The sequence below is a fragment of the Canis lupus genome, chromosome 6 (genome assembly GCF_048164855.1).
Source record: "Canis lupus baileyi chromosome 6, mCanLup2.hap1, whole genome shotgun sequence".
NCBI lineage: Eukaryota > Metazoa > Chordata > Mammalia > Carnivora > Canidae > Canis > Canis lupus.
The window spans coordinates 79,432,693-79,449,443 of NC_132843.1; the positions used below are offsets into that span (position 1 = coordinate 79,432,693).

The following is a 16,751-nucleotide window of genomic DNA, read 5'->3' on the forward strand; positions in this document are numbered from 1 at the left end:
CCTGCCCTGGGCAAAGCCCCGCCCAGGTGGTGGCAGGTGCTTCGAAGGCCTCCAGCATTACCTCCAAGCGAGCTTTCCACGCGGTCATGGGAGAGACACTGATAGGAATGAAAGAGATACTCCTCTTATATTTTTTTAAAAAGATTTTATTCATTTATTCATGAGTGGTACAGGGGGAGAGAGAGAGAGAGAGGCAGAGACACAGGCAGAGGGAGAAGCAGGCTCCGTGCAGGGAGCCCGACGTGGGACTCGATCCCGGGTCCCCAGGATCACACCCCGGGCTAAAGGCGGCGCTACACTACTGAGCCACCCGGGCTGCCCTCCTTTTATATTTTTAAAGTACAAATCACGTTCATCCCCAGATCACGTTACCGATAGGGCACCAAGAATTAGTCATTTTTACCAACCCTGTAATAATCTGTAAAGAGCATGATTACCTTGCGTGGCACTTTGTGTCTATGGGTTAAGAAGATTAAGTAGCTGAATATAAGTATTTAAAATATACTACTCATATTTTAGTCCTGTTTTATTATTTTCTTCCTTTAAAAAAAATACCAGAGGGGCACCTGGATGGCTCAGTGGTTGAGTGTCTGCTTTGGGCCCAGGGTGTGACCCCGGAGTCCTGGGATCGAGTCCCACATCGGGTTCCCCGCAGGGAGCCTGCTTCTCCCTCTGCCTGTGTCTCTGCCTCTCTCTCTCTCTCTCTCTCTCTCTCTCTCTCTGTGTGTCTCTCATAAATAAATAAATAAAATCTTAAAAAAAAAAAGTACCAGAAGGCTCAAAAATTGCAAGTGGTTGGGCCCTTCTCAACGTCTGAGAGGCCCTGGTCTATCTTTTGAAGATAAGAGGTTCATGGTCAAAGGAATGCAGCCATGAAAGCTGCAAAGTGTTAGATTATATTTAATTTTTAAAGTTCTGAATTGCTGGGCCAGGAGGCAGAAGTGTGATGGCGTCAGAGGGCCTGCTTGACATTCCTACCCGGTCATTTACTAGCTGTGTGACTCTGACGCTGGTGTCGGGTCGTTCTTAGACTCGGCTTACTTATCTGTAAAATGGACATAATAAGGATCTACATCCTAGAGCTGTTATGTGGCTAAACAAAACAACTCATATAATGATGTCACGCAGGATCTCGGGACCCCATGTGTGCTGTAATTTGCTGTGATTCGATGACAGCAGACGGTGTCTCTGTAACACAGAGGCAGCTGTATGAAAACGCAGCCTGAGGAAGCAGAGCAGGTTCGCCTCCGCGAGCAGGACTTGTTTATTCGCCTCCTCACCATCTGACTGATAGCTCAGCGAAGCCGCTTTCTGGAATGACTTGGCAATTGGGACTTCTCCCCAGTTCACCGCCTTTTGACAGGTCACGCTCCTCTCCATTAACAACAGTAATGTGTGGACCTACCCTGCCTCCCTCCTTTGCAGAGAGGAGCCCTGAGGCCGGGAGAGAAGCCCATCTCCGGAAAAGAGGGAGGTAGAGTAGATCCACAGATTGCTAGTCGTGAGGACTGCAGATTTAAGAGTTAATACAAAGACCTAGAAGAATGTCTGACACATAGCAAGAGCTCTGTAAGAGTCCAGTACTGCTGTTGGCATTGTGTTGTTGCTAGATGCTCTCAAAGGTCCTGTCCAGCTCTGATCTTCTGGAAGGTTCTGCATGACCCCAGTAGACCAATGCCCATTGTGGCCTAAGGCCTCCTGGAAACTGGAGCGGGGACTCCTCCTGCTGTCTGTTCCCTGGGGGTCCAGAGGGCCCCCTTCTGTGACCCTCAGGTCAGCGGGGTCTCCTGGGCTCGACCCTTTCAGATGAGAGGCTTAGCTCCTGACACACATTGCTCTGATGATGAAAGCTGGCTTTGCAAGCATGAAATTGCCCTTTGGGTCTCTAAGATCTTCGTTTCCACAGGGCACATTTGCTACCTGCAGGTGCATGAGAAAGACATGAACTAAGGCTGACCCGTAGGCTGGGCTAGAGGCAGGAAGGCTTGAGGGCCAGGCAGGCAGCTGTGCAGGGGTGGCGGCGGGGGGCGGGGGGGCAGTGTCTGAGAGTTGCTGACAAAAGGGCAGCACTGAGTGTACCCCAGGGAGGCTGCTGTGAAGCACAGGGAACGGTACTGTGGGTCCCCACCCCACTCTCTCAGTTCCATCTTCCTGGGCCAGGACTGGGAAATAGATTCTTGGGCCCTAGCTCTAAGCTCAGAAATGGGTCAAAATTCCTGAAGTCGTCCCCACACGGCAGCAGGCAGCCTTCTACCTTTTCAGAGAGTCCAGCTCTGTCAGTGACATTGTGTGTGTGTCTTTGAGCAGAACCATGCCCTCCCAATCCATCTACCTGGACCTCCGTGGGAACAAGAGAGGACATGGTCCCATGGAGAAAGTCTTCAGGGACACTTGTCCAGCTGGAGCAGAGCTGTTTTGCACACCAACACATAGAGGCCGTAGCAGTCTGTAAATGAATTCAGATTCTCTCCCGAGTCACATGAAATTACCCTGCTTTCCAAGTATGCAAGGCCTTGCCATGGAACCCACTCAGCAAGTCACAGGGCTCTAGAAGATTCAGATTGGCCAGGATCTCATGGATCATCCCACCCGACCCATGCATACCATGGGGAGTAAGGGGGCTCCTAGAGGGAGGCCTGTATGGGGCCCAAGCCTCTTTGCTCCTGCCATACAATAATGCATTTCCCTCTTGTGGGGACAAGGAAGCAATCACAAATTGTGATCATTTCACTACCCAAAGTCGTTGAGCCCTTCCCATAAGTCACTGTAAAAGAATGAATATGCACAAATCCTGCATATTCATGACATGGATATTCCCTTAATAACGAAGGCCCAAATTCATCCCTGTATCTCCCAAAGAAAAAGTCTATGAGAAGGTATAATAAGGTCACATCATGGAGAGACGTAGTGTGAACATTTTACCACTGGATAAAATCTGGGCCCTGGGGAAGATCACTGGGGAACAGAAAACTACCGTCGGCCTGAGTGGTAGGTAGCCAGAAAATTCCCTCAAGGGGCTGTCTCGTCACCCCCTTTGTTACCTGCTTCCAATCACAAGAAGCAACACCAGTGTCTGACCTAGGATCTTTCATACCATTGAGGATTCTCACCTTCAGGCAGATGGCTAAACATGCCCGGCACAGCTATATATTATTGGGCATTCCATTTCATAAAGCATAAAGGATTAAAAAAAAACAAAGGATAGAAGATGAATGAAAGCGCTTTGACCCATTTTTGTTGCTTGGAGTCCTGAAATTTCCATCTTATTGCAATGAGAGGGATGCAAGGATGGTACAAAGCAGAGCAGGGAGGCATGACGACTGTGGTCTTCTCGCCATCCCCAGGCCTCAGGGAAGAAACTACCAGCTACCTGGAGGGCCATGGAGGCACCTAATATGCTGAAGGGCTGTGTATGGGCCATGTTCCCAACCTCCCTCTTCCCCTCCTGGGACGCTGGAGCATTGTGGCTCAGAAGGCCCCCTGGAGCCCAGGGCCCCTATCATCAGAAAGAACACCTTGGCTTTATTGGACCAGGCTCCTGGGAGCTGAACTCCTGCCTCCCACTTCCACTCTCCCCCATTCCTTTCTACCTGCACCAGAGGGAGTTTCTAAAACTGCAAACTGGATCCTGTCTCTCTTTCAACTTAAACAAACCTCAATAGCCCTTAGGACAGAGATCAAAATTCTCCAACGGCTTCTCAAGCCCACCTGTCCACACGCTCCGCTCATGGCCTCCCGCCCCAGGGCTCCCAGCTCCAGCTCTACCGGCCCTCTACTGGTTCCCTCGGAGCACATGCTGCAGTTTGTAGAACTGGCTAATCGGCCCGCGTCTGACCCGTTAGACTGTAAGCTCCACGAGAAGGAGGCCTGGTCCTTTGCTTCCCTTCCTTTATGTTCCCAGCGCCTAACACAGTGCCAGACCCAGGACCCGACACAGGGTAGGCGTTCAACACACACTTACTGAATAAATGAAACACCAGCCTCTGACACCTAGGGTGAGAGACACACAGGGGAACACACAAATAGATGCACACGCGCACACACACCCACACTTGTGCATGCACACACCCCAGAGTGGAAGGGGTCAAACACCTCCCTTCTCAGAACACATGCGGAGGTGGCTCTGACACAACTGGCAGTGTGCTCGTGTGCTAATGAGTCCGTGTAAGTACCCAGGGGTCTCCCTTTGAAGCCGACCGGGTGACCTTCTCATCTCATCTCCTGAGTTTTGCTTCCCCTTCACTCTCCTTAAGAAAACCTATTAGCAGCTATCCTGTCCCCACTTCCCATCTTCCATCCACACGTCCTCAAAAACCCAACCATCTGCCGAGCCCCCGCCCCCCTTTCTATCCCGAGAAAGCTCACCTTCCCCAAGAAGGCCTCCTGGCTGCATGGCTTCCAGGGTCTCCTCCTGCCCCACTCTAGCAGGAGAGTGCACCCCCACAGTAGAGCCTTTGGGATCTTGCTCTTCTGTGTGGTTCCCAAAACCTGTTGCCTGTACGCTGCTGCTCTGAGTTGTGATTCCCAAGAGGGCAGTGGCTTTATGTATTTGTGTGACTTATGATGTCAAGGGTCTCAAGGGATCAGCTTAGCTGCAAAATTAGGGCTTTGGATGAAGTACCCCATCCCTGCTAAAAAGGGTCATCTAAATGAGGCGATGTGGAACAAACTTAACCACGCCACTAGTTAAGAGCTCCCAGCTTTGCAAACCGAGGAGTTGGATGAGCTAATGTCACAGGACCCTTCCATCTCTGACCTCCTCAGAGGCTAGGGCATTAACCGCCGCCGAGGGGGGCTGTCCTGCCAAGCCTGGGCTGGAGCAGGAGGCCGGAGGCGGGCAGTGGGAGGGGCCGAGGAGCCTGGGGAGTCCGCGGTGACCTACATCTGCTCCCGGCACTGCCCGTCCACCAGCAGTCCATTCAGAGCCCCCGGCAGTGTGCAGCAGCGGGAACAGGGAGGAGGGAGCACTCAGGAGGCTGGACGTGGGCAGGGTACCCAGGTAAGTGGGCACCGTGCACCCAGCTACCCACCCAGGGCAGAGCAGGGCAGAAGGAGAGATGCGGGAATGCTCTCTAACCTTTCTACTCAGGAAGGGGCAGCGGTGGGCATGAGGCACAGCCCCATGGGTGCACGCACAGTACCCTCTAAATGACTCCAGGATATTTGGAAGAGACAATTTCAGCAAGTCCTGTCCAGCGTTCTGTCCTGGCTGGGGTCTTCCAGGCACAGTTTGGCTTAGTGTGTGGAAGGATGACCAGGTTAGACACCTGGCTAGCCGTCCAGAATAAGGACCTCTGGCCTGGGACTTGTTCCATCTTGATTAATAACCTGGTCAAAGCAGTTGAGACAAACCCCACTCGGCTCTTCCTGCCTCAACCCTACCAGTTTGGAAGGGGGGGGCAGCAGCTGCCCGGAGGGGCAGGTGGGGCGGGGGCTGGGGGCCTGGGGGCCTGGGGAGACGGGGACCACTGCCCGGGGCGCCAGGGCCCAGAGTCGTGACGGGACAGGCTGAGTGAGGACGCGACTGCTGTTTGGTGCTGAGAAAAATTGGGATTTCTTCTCAAAAGAGGGAAGGAACCATGAGGAGAGAATTCACTTCCTTCCCACTCCCTCTGATGGAAACCACATCCCCCTACCCTCCAACCCTCCAACCCTCCAACCCAGCCCATCTCTCACCCCACTGGTCACTAACCTTGCCCCGGATCTGGCTTCCTGAAGAGAGCAGAGATCTGGGGGTCAAGGTGGCTTCACATCAGGCCCCTAAATTCCTGTCTGGAGTGCTTCTCTGTCCCTTCTCAGCTGGGGCCTGTGGACACAAGGGGGGGGAGCAGCGGGGTGGGCAGTGCGCTTTAGGAGTGGGGGGGCAGGCGGGGCGCCTGAGAGCCACGAGGCTGGGAGGACGACCAAGGGGACAGCCAGGTGTCGGGCTAAGTTCCAAGTCACTGCAGGTGCCCAGGACCTGCGGGGGGTGGGACGCAGGCTCCTGCAGGCCCCCCCCCACAGGATCCCACGGACCTCGAAGCCCCCCGCAGTCCCTGCGGACTCCAGAGCCCCCGCAGGCCTTCTGCAGACCCCCGGCAGGCTCCCGTGGACCCCAGAGCCCCACCGCAGGCCCCCGCAGACCCCGCAGCACCCCCCCGCAGCCCTCCCACAGGCCCCGCAGGCTCCCACACCCCAGCAGCCCCCGCAGTCCCCCCGGACCCCGCAGTCCCCTGTAGTCCCCCTCACAGGCCCCAGCAGCCCTCTGCTGATCCTGCAGCCCCCGCACAGCCCTCCCACAGGTCCTGCAGGCCTCCGCGGCTCCCGCAGTCCCCCCACATCCCCCGCAGACCCCCGCAGACCCCCGTAGGCCCCCTCACAGGCCCCAGCAGCCCTCCACTGATCCTGTAGCCCCCCCCCACAGGCCTCCGCAGCCCCCCCGCGGCCCCTGCAGGCCCCCTCACAGAGCCCCGTAGCCCCCCGTAGGCCCCCTCACAGGCCCCAGCAGCCTTCCGCTGATCCTGCAGCCCTCCCACAGGCCCCCCGCAGCCCCCCACGGACCCTGCAGCCCCCTGTAGGCCCCCTCACAGGACCCCGCAGCACCGCCCCACGCAGGCCCCCGCAGTCCCCTCCACCTCCCTCCAGCCCCCTGCAGTCCCCTCCAGCCCCCTGCAGCCCTCCGCAGTCTCCGCAGCCCTCCGCAGCCCGCCCCCCCCCCCCCCGCAACTCCCGCCAGCCCCCCGCAGGCCCCGCCGCAGTCCCCTCCAGCTCCCTCCAGCCCCCTGCAACCCTTCGCAGCCCCCTCCAGCCCCCCGCGGGCCCCCTCCGCAGCCCTCCGCAGCCCCTCCCGCAGCCCCCTCCAGCCCCCCCGCAGCCCCTCGCAGGCCTCCGCAGCCCCCCGGCAGTCCCCTCCAGCCCCCTCCAGCCCCCCGCAGCCCCCCGCAGGCCCCGCGCAGCCCCCTCCAGCCCCCCGCAGCCCCCCGCAGCCCCTCCCGCAGCCCCCTCCAGCCCCCCCCGCAGCCCCTCGCAGGCCTCCGCAGCCCCCCGGCAGTCCCCTCCAGCCCCCTCCAGCCCCCCGCAGCCCCCCGCAGGCCCCGCGCAGCCCCCTCCAGCCCCCCGCAGCCCCCCGCAGCCCCTCCCGCAGCCCCCTCCAGCCCCCCCGCAGCCCCTCGCAGGCCTCCGCAGCCCCCCGGCAGTCCCCTCCAGCCCCCCCTCCAGCCCCCCGCAGCCCCCCGCAGGCCCCGCGCAGCGCCCTCCAGCCCCCTCCAGCCTCCTCCAGCCCTCCGCAGCCCCCCCCGCAGCCTCCGCAGCCCCCCGCGGGCCCCCCCGCAGCCCCCCGCGGGCCCCCACCCGCGTGGTCAGCTGCCGTCTGCGGGTGGGGGGGGCTCCCCGTGGCCACCCCCGCCGCCGCCACCGCGCAGCCCGCCGGGTGACCGCCCCAGAACGCGGCTGGCGCGCCTGGCATTCCAGTGCCCGGGGCGGCCGTGGGGGCCACCTGGGGCGGGCGGTGGGGCGGGCGGTGGCAGCGGGTGGGCGGTTGTGAAACCCGTGGGTGGGGGCAGGTGCTCTCCCGTGACCCCGTCCGGAACACGAGGCTCCCGGGCAGCCAACCCGGCCTCAAAATGGAAGCCGCTGGCCTTGGGCCCGCGCAGGATGGGCCCGGGATGCAGGCGCGCGGGGCACAGGCGCAGGCCCTGCGCTCACCTGACGCCGTAACTCACGGGCCGCCCGAGGGGCAGATGGATTTATGAGGCGCCTGCCAGGCCGCGCAGACAGCGGGGAGCAGCCAGCGAGGGGATTTCCCCAGACCTGGTGATAGAAGGGTCCCAGTTGGTTGCGGCGGGGGCAGAGCCTGCGGGGCGCTGCTGGGCAGCCCCGAGCTGGGACAGAGCCAAGGCCCCACACATCCCTGGAAAGCCGCCCCCCGCCCCCCGGGAGGCCGCTGCACATGGCTGAGCATCAACTGAAGTCTGGGGAGGCTGAGCCCCAGCCGCCGGGGGGCCCTGGGGCCCGGGGACCCCCCAAAGGCCACCACCCGCACAGGTGGCAGGTTCGGCCCGGGGGCTCGGTGACCCGGGAAGGGTGCAAGCGGGCACCCGCCCACCCTGCCCTGTGTCCCGGAAGCCGGCTTTGCCCCTCGTGACTCGAAGGACGCCGATCAGTGCTGCGGGTGGGGTTAGGCGGCTGCGCCCAGCTCCCCTGCCAGAGACGGGCCGGGCACCCACGGGGCGGGCGTGGCAGGAAGAGCGGCCTGCACCTCCCTCAGCCGTTCTGTCTCTGTCCCCAGGAGATCAGCCGCGGCGCCCAGTAACGGAGGAGGCACCTGCACCATGGCAGGTGAGAGACGAGCTGACCCCCTCCCTGCCCTCGTCCCTCCCTGGCGCTTCCAATGCGAGGAGGGGGGGTGGGCGAGGGTAGGAGGAGGCTCAGAGATTTGCAGAACTCACCCATATCTTTGTTTTTACCAGTCGTAACTGTGGGTTTTACCTTGTTTTCCTAAATGAAGCGTGCACAGCCCCCCACGGAGCCCCTTCCCATTCTCCTTTCTCCAGCTTGACCGCGGTGACGCTGCCAGGCCCTGGGAGCCCCCTGCCTACTGCCCAGGGGCTCCATTCACACTGCCTGATTCCACTAGAAAGTCGCAAAGCCCTGCTCACGGGCTGAAGCTCTGAGACACAATCCTGCCCAGTGGTGGGATAGTGAGGGGGGGGGGGCCCACGTTCCTTGGGTGCATGCGCGTCAGGGCCCCATTGTGTTCAAGGGCCATCCTTGAGGAAGAGTAGGGAGGGCTCATCTCGCTTTCCCCCACCGTCTCCAGGGAAGCCCGCCAAGAAGTCTTCCCTTCATGGGGTGAGCATCCGGCAGCTGGTGGACGAGATCCCCGAAGGCTGCAGCACACCAGACTTCCAGCAGAAGCCCGTCCCCATGGCGCTGCAGGAGGGTGAGCCCCAGGAGGGCAGCTGCTGAGGGTGTCACAGCCTGCCTCCCAGCCCCCACGCCCAGCACCAGGCCACACCGTGTCTCCCTCTGTTTGGGGGGTGCCTGCCTGTGCGGGTCCCCAGAAGGTCCAGGGACATGAGGGGCAGAACGGGCGTGGGGAGTGAAGACGTACTATGATATGCTGAAGCAAGAAAGATCCGGGAACCAGGGTGGGCGATGCAAACTGGGGAGCAGGAGAGGTGGTGGTGTTCCCTCGCCCCCTCCTCTCTCCCAGCCTCTGAGCAGCCGCTGTAGACACTGTTAAAATGAGGTTCATTTGGGCCGCGTGAGAAAAGTGCCCAGGAAAGTAATGGGAGCAAAGGCCTCTGGGGGAAGGAGTGAGAATTGGGCATTCTTTCCCCATCACGGGTTCCTACAGTACCTTTCAGTTGACGTCATCGTGGTATAAAAGAAAGCACGGCGCCTTATTTTTCTAAGTCTGACTCTATGTCCCCACTCAACGAGGTCATGAGAGATTGTCTGTCATCACTGGGAAGGGCCCTTGGGTCTTAACTGCGCTGCTCCCAGTGGAGGGGTTCCTGGTGGGAGCCCAAGAGATTCCCGAGGGTAGGCAGCTCCAGCCTTCCATGCCAAAGATGGGGCTTGGGCTCTTTTGTGAGGCCGGAACCCTGTGTCTCAGGATCATCCCGCCTCGAGGGTAGACATGGGACCCCCCGCCCCCGGCAAAGGTGCATCCCCTTCCCAGTCCTCGGAGAGTCCTTTAGACTTCTCCCTCACCCACTTGCAGAGAAACACACTCTTCCACCCCAAGCCCTGCCTGCCTCTCCTTCCACCATGGGCAGTCCAGCCGCATCTTGGCCTCAAGGAGCCCATACTCCGCGATGTAGAGGCCAGGTGGGGATTTGTCTCTGGGTGCTTGATAACTGCTGCTCGCCGCCTGGCATCTTACGAGTCCTTCAGTCAGGGCACCATGGCCTGTCACCCTTCTTGGAATGGACAGTTGGAATGCCTAGAGCCGTGAAAACAACACATTAAAGCCTCAGTAAAGCATACGGTTGGGCCTGCCCAAGCCGCCAATCCTTTGACCACCTTTTTCCTACCACAGGGAAAAATGCCATCCTTCGGGCCGTGGTGTGCGGGGAGCCCAGACCGGAGGTTCACTGGGAGAGCACCCAAGGGGCCCTCAGCAACTCCAGCAAGTACCAGATCTCCTCTGCCCCTGGCAGCAAGGAGCACGTGCTACAGGTCAGATCTGCAGCTCTCCCCCGACCCAGGTCTCCGTGTCTCTCCCTGTCCCCTTGAAGGTCCCCTTGGCGGCCTCCAACGGCCCAGAGCAGTAGGAGATGTTCCCAGTTGGGGTTGAGTGCACTCAGCAATGTCCTGTGGCTCCAGGTGCCCGAGCCAGGGGTGGGCCTGGCGGGCGCGCAGGTACCTCTGCTGACAACCTGACAGGTGGAGAGGCTGGAGCTTACGGACTCAAGCTCTGGAGTCTGATTTCTGGCATAGGAAGCCACCTTGGCCCTGGAAAGTTCCTTCCTTCGTACTCCGTACTCATCTGTTACATGGGGGAGAACAACAGTACTCGCTTTACGGTGTCATGAATATGAGAAGTTTATGTAGAGTGTCCAGCCAGCGCCTGCGCTCTAGTGAGCGCTCCGTCCATGCTGGCCGGTGTTGGCAATAGTTAGAGCTACCGGTCACTGAGCACCTACTATGTGCTGGGCCTGATCCTCGGGCTAAACATTTGACAGAGATTATATGATTACTCCTGACCATCCACTTCTTTTCGAGGCATCGTTACCCCCACCTTATAAGGAGCTAAGGTTCAGAGAGGTTAGGTAATTTCCCCGAGGTCCCCTAGCCCATAACACATGGCAGAGAGGATATGCAGGCCCAGGCCCATCTGACCCGAAAATGCCAGCTCTTTCTGCTACATCCCGTTGCCTCTGCTGTTGAAGAGCCGCCCCACCCAGCGTTGTCCCACTACCTGCCAATGGTACACCTGCTCTCTGTCATGATCCAGTTTTTTGTTTTGGGGTCTGACTTTCTTGACGAAGACCGTGAGCTCTACAAGGAGAGGGCTGCGTCTTACTCATCTGGATAAACCTCTCGCCGTGTTTTAGCAAGTGGAGGAAGGGGGGGGTGCTAGTCCTGTTCCCCTGGCCTTGGCCCCCCTGCAGATCAACAAGCTGACGGGCGAGGACACAGACCTGTACCGCTGTACCGCAGTGAACGTGTACGGAGAGGCCACGTGCGCCACCAGGCTCCTGGTCATCGAAGGTGGGCTCGTCCCCCTGCCGTCCTCCTGTCTCATCGCTGCTTGGGGTGCTGACCCTGGCTTTCTCCTCAGAGAGCCCTCAGAGGCCCCAGAGGCTGGGCAGCCGGTGAGGTGAAAGGAGAGAGGGACAGCAAGGCTGCTGTCCTACCCGGTGCCAGGGCCCTTGGCTTCAGCCACTTACATGCCAACTCTGCATGTGGTTTAAAAGCCGCACACTCAGCAGATGCCCCGCTGCAGATGCTCTGAATGATATTCTCTTAACCCCGTGGAATGAGGGCAGGACCTGGAGCTTGGTTTCTGGTCCTGAACCTTCTGCTAACTGCTTCAGTGGGCTTCGTTTTCTTCTCTGGGCCCCGGTTTCTCCAAGGTACAAAGGATACTTGGTACAGGCCCCCGTGGGAGGGGGCAGACAGGTCGTAGGAAGGCCAGATCCTTTCCCAGACATGTGTGGGGCGGGGGTTGTTTGTCTGTTTTGGCCTGCACCGTGTTTCCAGATTTTAAATTAATTGTTGACATACGATAACAGGAAGGTACACGTCTCTTGAGAAAAGCAAATCTAGTCCTTCAATTGGTTATGCTTTTGCCCACGAGTAACAGAAAACCCTACTACGAATAGCCCAGGAAATAAAGACACTTGGTTATGTCACATGATAAGAGTCCTATGTTGGAGTCCAAGGCTCAAGCTGCAGCTCAGGGCTGTCACGGGACAGCCAGGCTCTTCCTGTCCCACCGCGCTGCCACCTGAAGACGTTGGCTCGTAGCCTCACGGTCATAAGATGGCTGTTGCAGATCCAAACTGAATCCACCTGCAAGGGGGGGGGGAGAAGGGGAAATAGGTGGCCCCAGGTACATCTGGACCTTTTACCAAGAAAGCAAAAGCTTTCCCAGAAACTCCTTGGAGACTTGCGCTTACATCTCACTGGCCAGACCATGTCACACAGCCACTCCTGGTGGCAAGGGAAGCTGGGAAGGCAAGTACCAGCCAGCTACGGTCACAGCGCTCATTCTGCTACCCCCTGCCCTGCAGACCTGTCAGCGGGCCCCCTCCGCGTGCAATGATAACCAGGTCAGCTCCACCTTGGTCATGCTAGGGCTCTGGGTATCGAAGCCTGTGATGCACAGACCCTCCGCCCTGCTCATCGCTCTTGCTGAGCTCTTGCCCTTGTGGACAGTCGGGCGGACCGGGCCCTGGCACTCAGCTGGTTCTCAGGAAGGCCATCAGTGTGTCTCACTTCTCTCCCTATCTGTCCACATGAATTCCCTCCTCCTCCTGATGGTCCAGTTGGCTTTCGGAAGAGTCGGAAGAGGCACAAGGAAACCCAGGAGGGTAGGTGGAAGGGTTGCCAGACATCTTCTTGGGCTTTGGGGAATGGGCTACTCCTCGCCTGGGGCTCCCTACTTGACCAAGCCCCTACCAGCACCTTATGGATCATCACCAGTCCACAGCTTGGTTGTCAGCCATGGTCCACAGCGCCTACAATTGCCCACCCCACCCCCACTGCTGCAGAAAAGCCCTGCATTAGCCCGCTGGAATCCCACCCTGGGCTTGGGGCCTCATTCCTGCTCTTTTTCTAGACTTCAAGAAGGAGCTGTTGGACTGCCGAAGTCTCCTGAAGAGGAGGTGGGTCTGGGCCTGTCCAGGAGTAGGGCTGAAGGGTCCCCAGCTACATCCATAAACCAGCGGGGCTCAGCTCTCCTGTCCAACGGCTAGGAAGCTAGACTGCAGGTAGCCAAGGGGAGGAAGGAAGAGAGCTGACCTGGTGGTTCTGTTGCCTTTAAGCTCTATGTCCTTGAATTAATCATCTCTCCTCTCTGGGTGGAAATTTACTCATATGTAAAATGGGGTGCTCCACCTGGACGATGATTTTTTTTACAGTGTTAAACTAACAGAATAATCTGCACACCATCCTTCTCAAAAATCCACAATACAAGGTATTAGGAGCAGAGTTTTTCCTCTGGAAGTTTGCACTGTGGGGTGAAGGCGACCCCTGCCCATCTCTAGGTCCATCGTGTCCCAACAGTGGTCAGTCCCAGAGCCCAGCACCCCCGTCCCTTTCTTCTAGTGCAGAAGCTCCCCACAGCCTCTTTGGCGGGGGGGTGCCGGGCCCAAGGGACCAGCCCCTGGGGCTCCCCTGGCCTCTGACCTGCCCACCCTACTCCCCAGGGCCCCGCCTCCCAAGAAGAAGGTGGACCTGCAGCAGGTGTGGCAGCTTCTGATGACGGCCGACCGCAAGGACTACGAGCGGATCTGCCTGAAGTACGGCATCGTGGACTACCGGGGCATGCTGCGCAAGCTGCAGGAGATGCGCAAGGAGCACGAGGACAAGGTGGCAAAGGTACCCTGGCCCGGGCCGCAGCCCTGGAGCGCGGCCTAGCTCGGGGCCTGCCCTCGTCCAGCTCCCGTGCTGTGTGTGGCCGAGGACCCAGGCCCTCCAGTCAACGTTTTGGCTTTGAAATCTGGCTCAGATACTTACTAACCCCTGGGGCATTGGGGAAGTTACGGCCTCCCCATCTTGGTCTCCTTGTCTGTAAAATGGGTGTTATCGTTGTACCTGCCTCTTAGGAGACGATGAATGAGAGAATGTACTTGAAGCGCTTAGCTTCGCGCCTGTCACCTGGCAAGGGCTTCCCGTCAGCTGTCATCATCCCCAGGCCTTGGATACCTGTATTATTTCTAAAGGCTTCCAGTGGAGGGGATCTCACAGTTGCCCACTTATCCCAGTGTCCTATAAACCGTATAGGAAGTTCCTTCCCGGGTCTAACCTAACTAGTCTAATTTGTCTAATTAGTCTAATTTGTCTTCTGGAGATGCAAAACAATGAGTGTTCATCATCTTGAAAATAGTATTTTATCACCTTGAAGGTGGCTCATCCAACGTCCCGGGACTCAGTTTTCTGTCCTCCGAGCTTTCTCACTGCCTTAACATAGGGCTTTGCACACTTTAGGGGCTCAACTAATTTTTGTTGGCTGGAACAGCGTATGAACAGAAAGGCCCTGCCATGTTGTCAGAGAACCCGGACACCTGGGGCTCTTTCCCACTTGACTTCCTGACCTGATGTCTCATCTTGGAAAATTTCTTCCCACCTGTATAATGGGCAAATGCATGCTTGAGTGGGACCTGGGGACCTGGGCTCTGAGGGTTTGGAGTGCCCCGAAGAGAGAGCTCAAAGAGCTCCCCGGTGGGGTTGTCTTCCCTAGTACGTTAATGCCGTCTCCAACCTGAGACACATCAGGGTCAGCAAGGAGGGCGTTGCAACATTTGATCTGGAGCTGGATCTCAAGTATTCCGGGAGCAACATTTACCTGTGTAAGGTGAGGCAGGAGGAGTCATTGAGGAGGGAGGGATCGGGGTGCAGTGACGCTGCAGGGATGCTGCAGGTCCCAGGGTTGGGGGGGGAGCTGTGGGTCCCGTGGATTCCCCTCTGGGAGCAACTCAAATACACCGATGGTGAGTCCTGTGTCCCCTGGAGTTCCTGGATGGAGTGAGGTCCAACTTGGTGTAGACATTTCACAGAGTCCTCTCACCTCTCATGGAGCAACCAGGTTCTCTAGCCAGGCAGGGGGTGGGGGGTGGGGGGGCGGGAGAAAGTGCATCCCCCCCCCCCCCACCCAGCCCAGCATCCGTTTCTTTGCTCTAGCTGGTCCTGCTGCCTGGCCTGATCTTCCCCAATACCCACACGGCTAATTCCCTGACCACCCCGTGGTGACACTGCCAGTCCCCCAAGCCCCATCCTGTGTTCCTGAGTCTGTATCCTCCTCTCTCTTTCCTTCCCTCCCTAATTCTATTCCTTTCTAATCTACGTTATTTTATCTGCTTGTGATATTTGTCATTTGTCTGTGTCCCTTGTAGAATTTTAGCTCCCTGGGGAGGGGGGTGGTAGGAATCTTTGTTTTAGTCCCTGATGTCCCCAAGTACCTAAAGCAGTGCCCGGCCCACAGTAGGCAACCGAGGGTTATTGCTCATCTCTGGCAAGTGGCAAATCTATCCGGGCTGGGCTCTAGCTGACGTGGCGTGGGCGTGGATTACCGGGTCTCCTAGAGGCCCGAAGACACGTGATAGGGCACAAATCTCCTGTTCCCTCCGACAATGAATGTGCTGGCGACCAGCACATTGAATGGGGACCCTTGGTGTTGCCTCCCTGTGCCCTGGGAACCCCCGGGGCTGCTTGGGTGGTTGCTCTATTCCGTTTGAGCTGAGGTCTCCCTCTCAGGTGTCTCTTGTGTGACACCTGCAGATGATTTACTCCATGTAAGAGCCAGGGACACTCCCAGGGCACGGATGCCTTCACGCACACTCCGTGCTCTCAAGGCCTCTGAGCCCTGCTCTCTGCCCCAGCCCCCGACCCCCTCCCCAGCCCCTGTGGGGTTCCAGCAATATGTTGTCTGGTGCCTGGGTCCGTGGGAGAAACCTGCCCGAGTGGGGTTGGGGCAGGAGGTGCCGGGGACCCACTGCAGCTCTGAACCCCCGTCTTCCTTTATCGGTCTCAGGATGGTGAGATGGTCCCCTACGGCTTTGACAACCAGACCAAGCACTCCCTGCGGCGGCTGGGGAAGCGCTACCAATTCCAGATCCGGGACCTGCACCTCGAGGATGCTGGCATTTACCAGGTCAAGGTGGAGGATGTGCAAATCTTCTCCACCGAACTGGATGCTAGCGGTGGGTGCCCCCCCCCCCCCCGCCCACAGGAGAAGTTAGAGTGGAGATCCGTTAGGAGTGGGGCCCATGTCGGTGCCATGGCGGGGTGGAGCTAAATGTGCTTTGCAACCCCCCTCCCCAAGACTGTAAGGGAGAGGAATGCACAGCCGGGTGCTTACAGTGAAATGATCTCTGCTTTCCCAAAGTCTTGGTCCGAGGTCGGTGCTCTCTTGGTGCTGAGCTGGGCTGCCCCAGTTCCAGCCCCAGGCGTACAATGTCCCAGCCATGGCCCTTCGGAGCCACCAATCATGTCCACATTGGGTCCTTTCAGATGCAGACTCTCACCTCCCACTCCCACACTCCCCAGCAAGAAGCTCCACCCAGGTGCTATGGCAGCCTTCCCTCCCTGCCTCCCATGCACCCTCCCCACCTGGGTCCCGGCCTCCTCTCTCTCTGTCCCATTGCGTGAGTGTTAACCCCACCCCCAGAGCACTTGCCCGCTCCAGAGCCCTCCTGGGAGGACAGGCCGGGGAAGCAAGCTTTGAGCAGTTGGGATGTAAAGAACATGGCTCTAAATCAAGGTTGGGGAAGAAGGAGGGCATGAGATCTCCAGGCCTGGAACGCCCGCCCGGACGGGGCTTTGAGAGGCTGAGAAATCTGCCGATGGCACGGGTCGTGGGGTTGCCTCTGGGGCACCTGGGGGAACAGAGTCTGAGGAAGGGGGTGGTTACAGGCATGGCTCGACATGGGTCGAGGGGAGAGGGACAGGGGCTTTGGAGTCAGCCATCCCGGGAGGGGGCCCTGACCGAGCTGCCTCTTGGTCGGGGCAGGCCGGGTTTCCTTACTTGGGGAAGGGAAGAGCATTACCTGTGTTGGCGGTGGTCAGAGGACCGAGGAGAGAACGTGCGCGGCGCCGCA

At 58.7% G+C, this 16,751-nt stretch overlaps 1 protein-coding gene across 1 annotated transcript in view; it reads left to right on the top strand.

Moving 5' to 3' along the window:
• Positions 1-3,727: 3,727 nt before the first annotated feature.
• IGFN1 (immunoglobulin like and fibronectin type III domain containing 1) overlaps positions 3,728-16,751 on the top strand; it is a 34,405-nt gene continuing 21,381 nt past the window's right edge. The window contains exons 1-10 of the mRNA XM_072831552.1: positions 3,728-3,845; positions 5,800-5,882; positions 8,812-8,920; positions 10,025-10,164; positions 11,100-11,199; positions 12,480-12,524; positions 12,773-12,818; positions 13,362-13,533; positions 14,396-14,509; positions 15,686-15,854. Coding sequence (XP_072687653.1) covers positions 3,728-3,845; positions 5,800-5,882; positions 8,812-8,920; positions 10,025-10,164; positions 11,100-11,199; positions 12,480-12,524; positions 12,773-12,818; positions 13,362-13,533; positions 14,396-14,509; positions 15,686-15,854 — 1,096 coding nt within the window. The remainder of the gene's footprint in view (positions 3,846-5,799; positions 5,883-8,811; positions 8,921-10,024; positions 10,165-11,099; positions 11,200-12,479; positions 12,525-12,772; positions 12,819-13,361; positions 13,534-14,395; positions 14,510-15,685; positions 15,855-16,751) is intronic.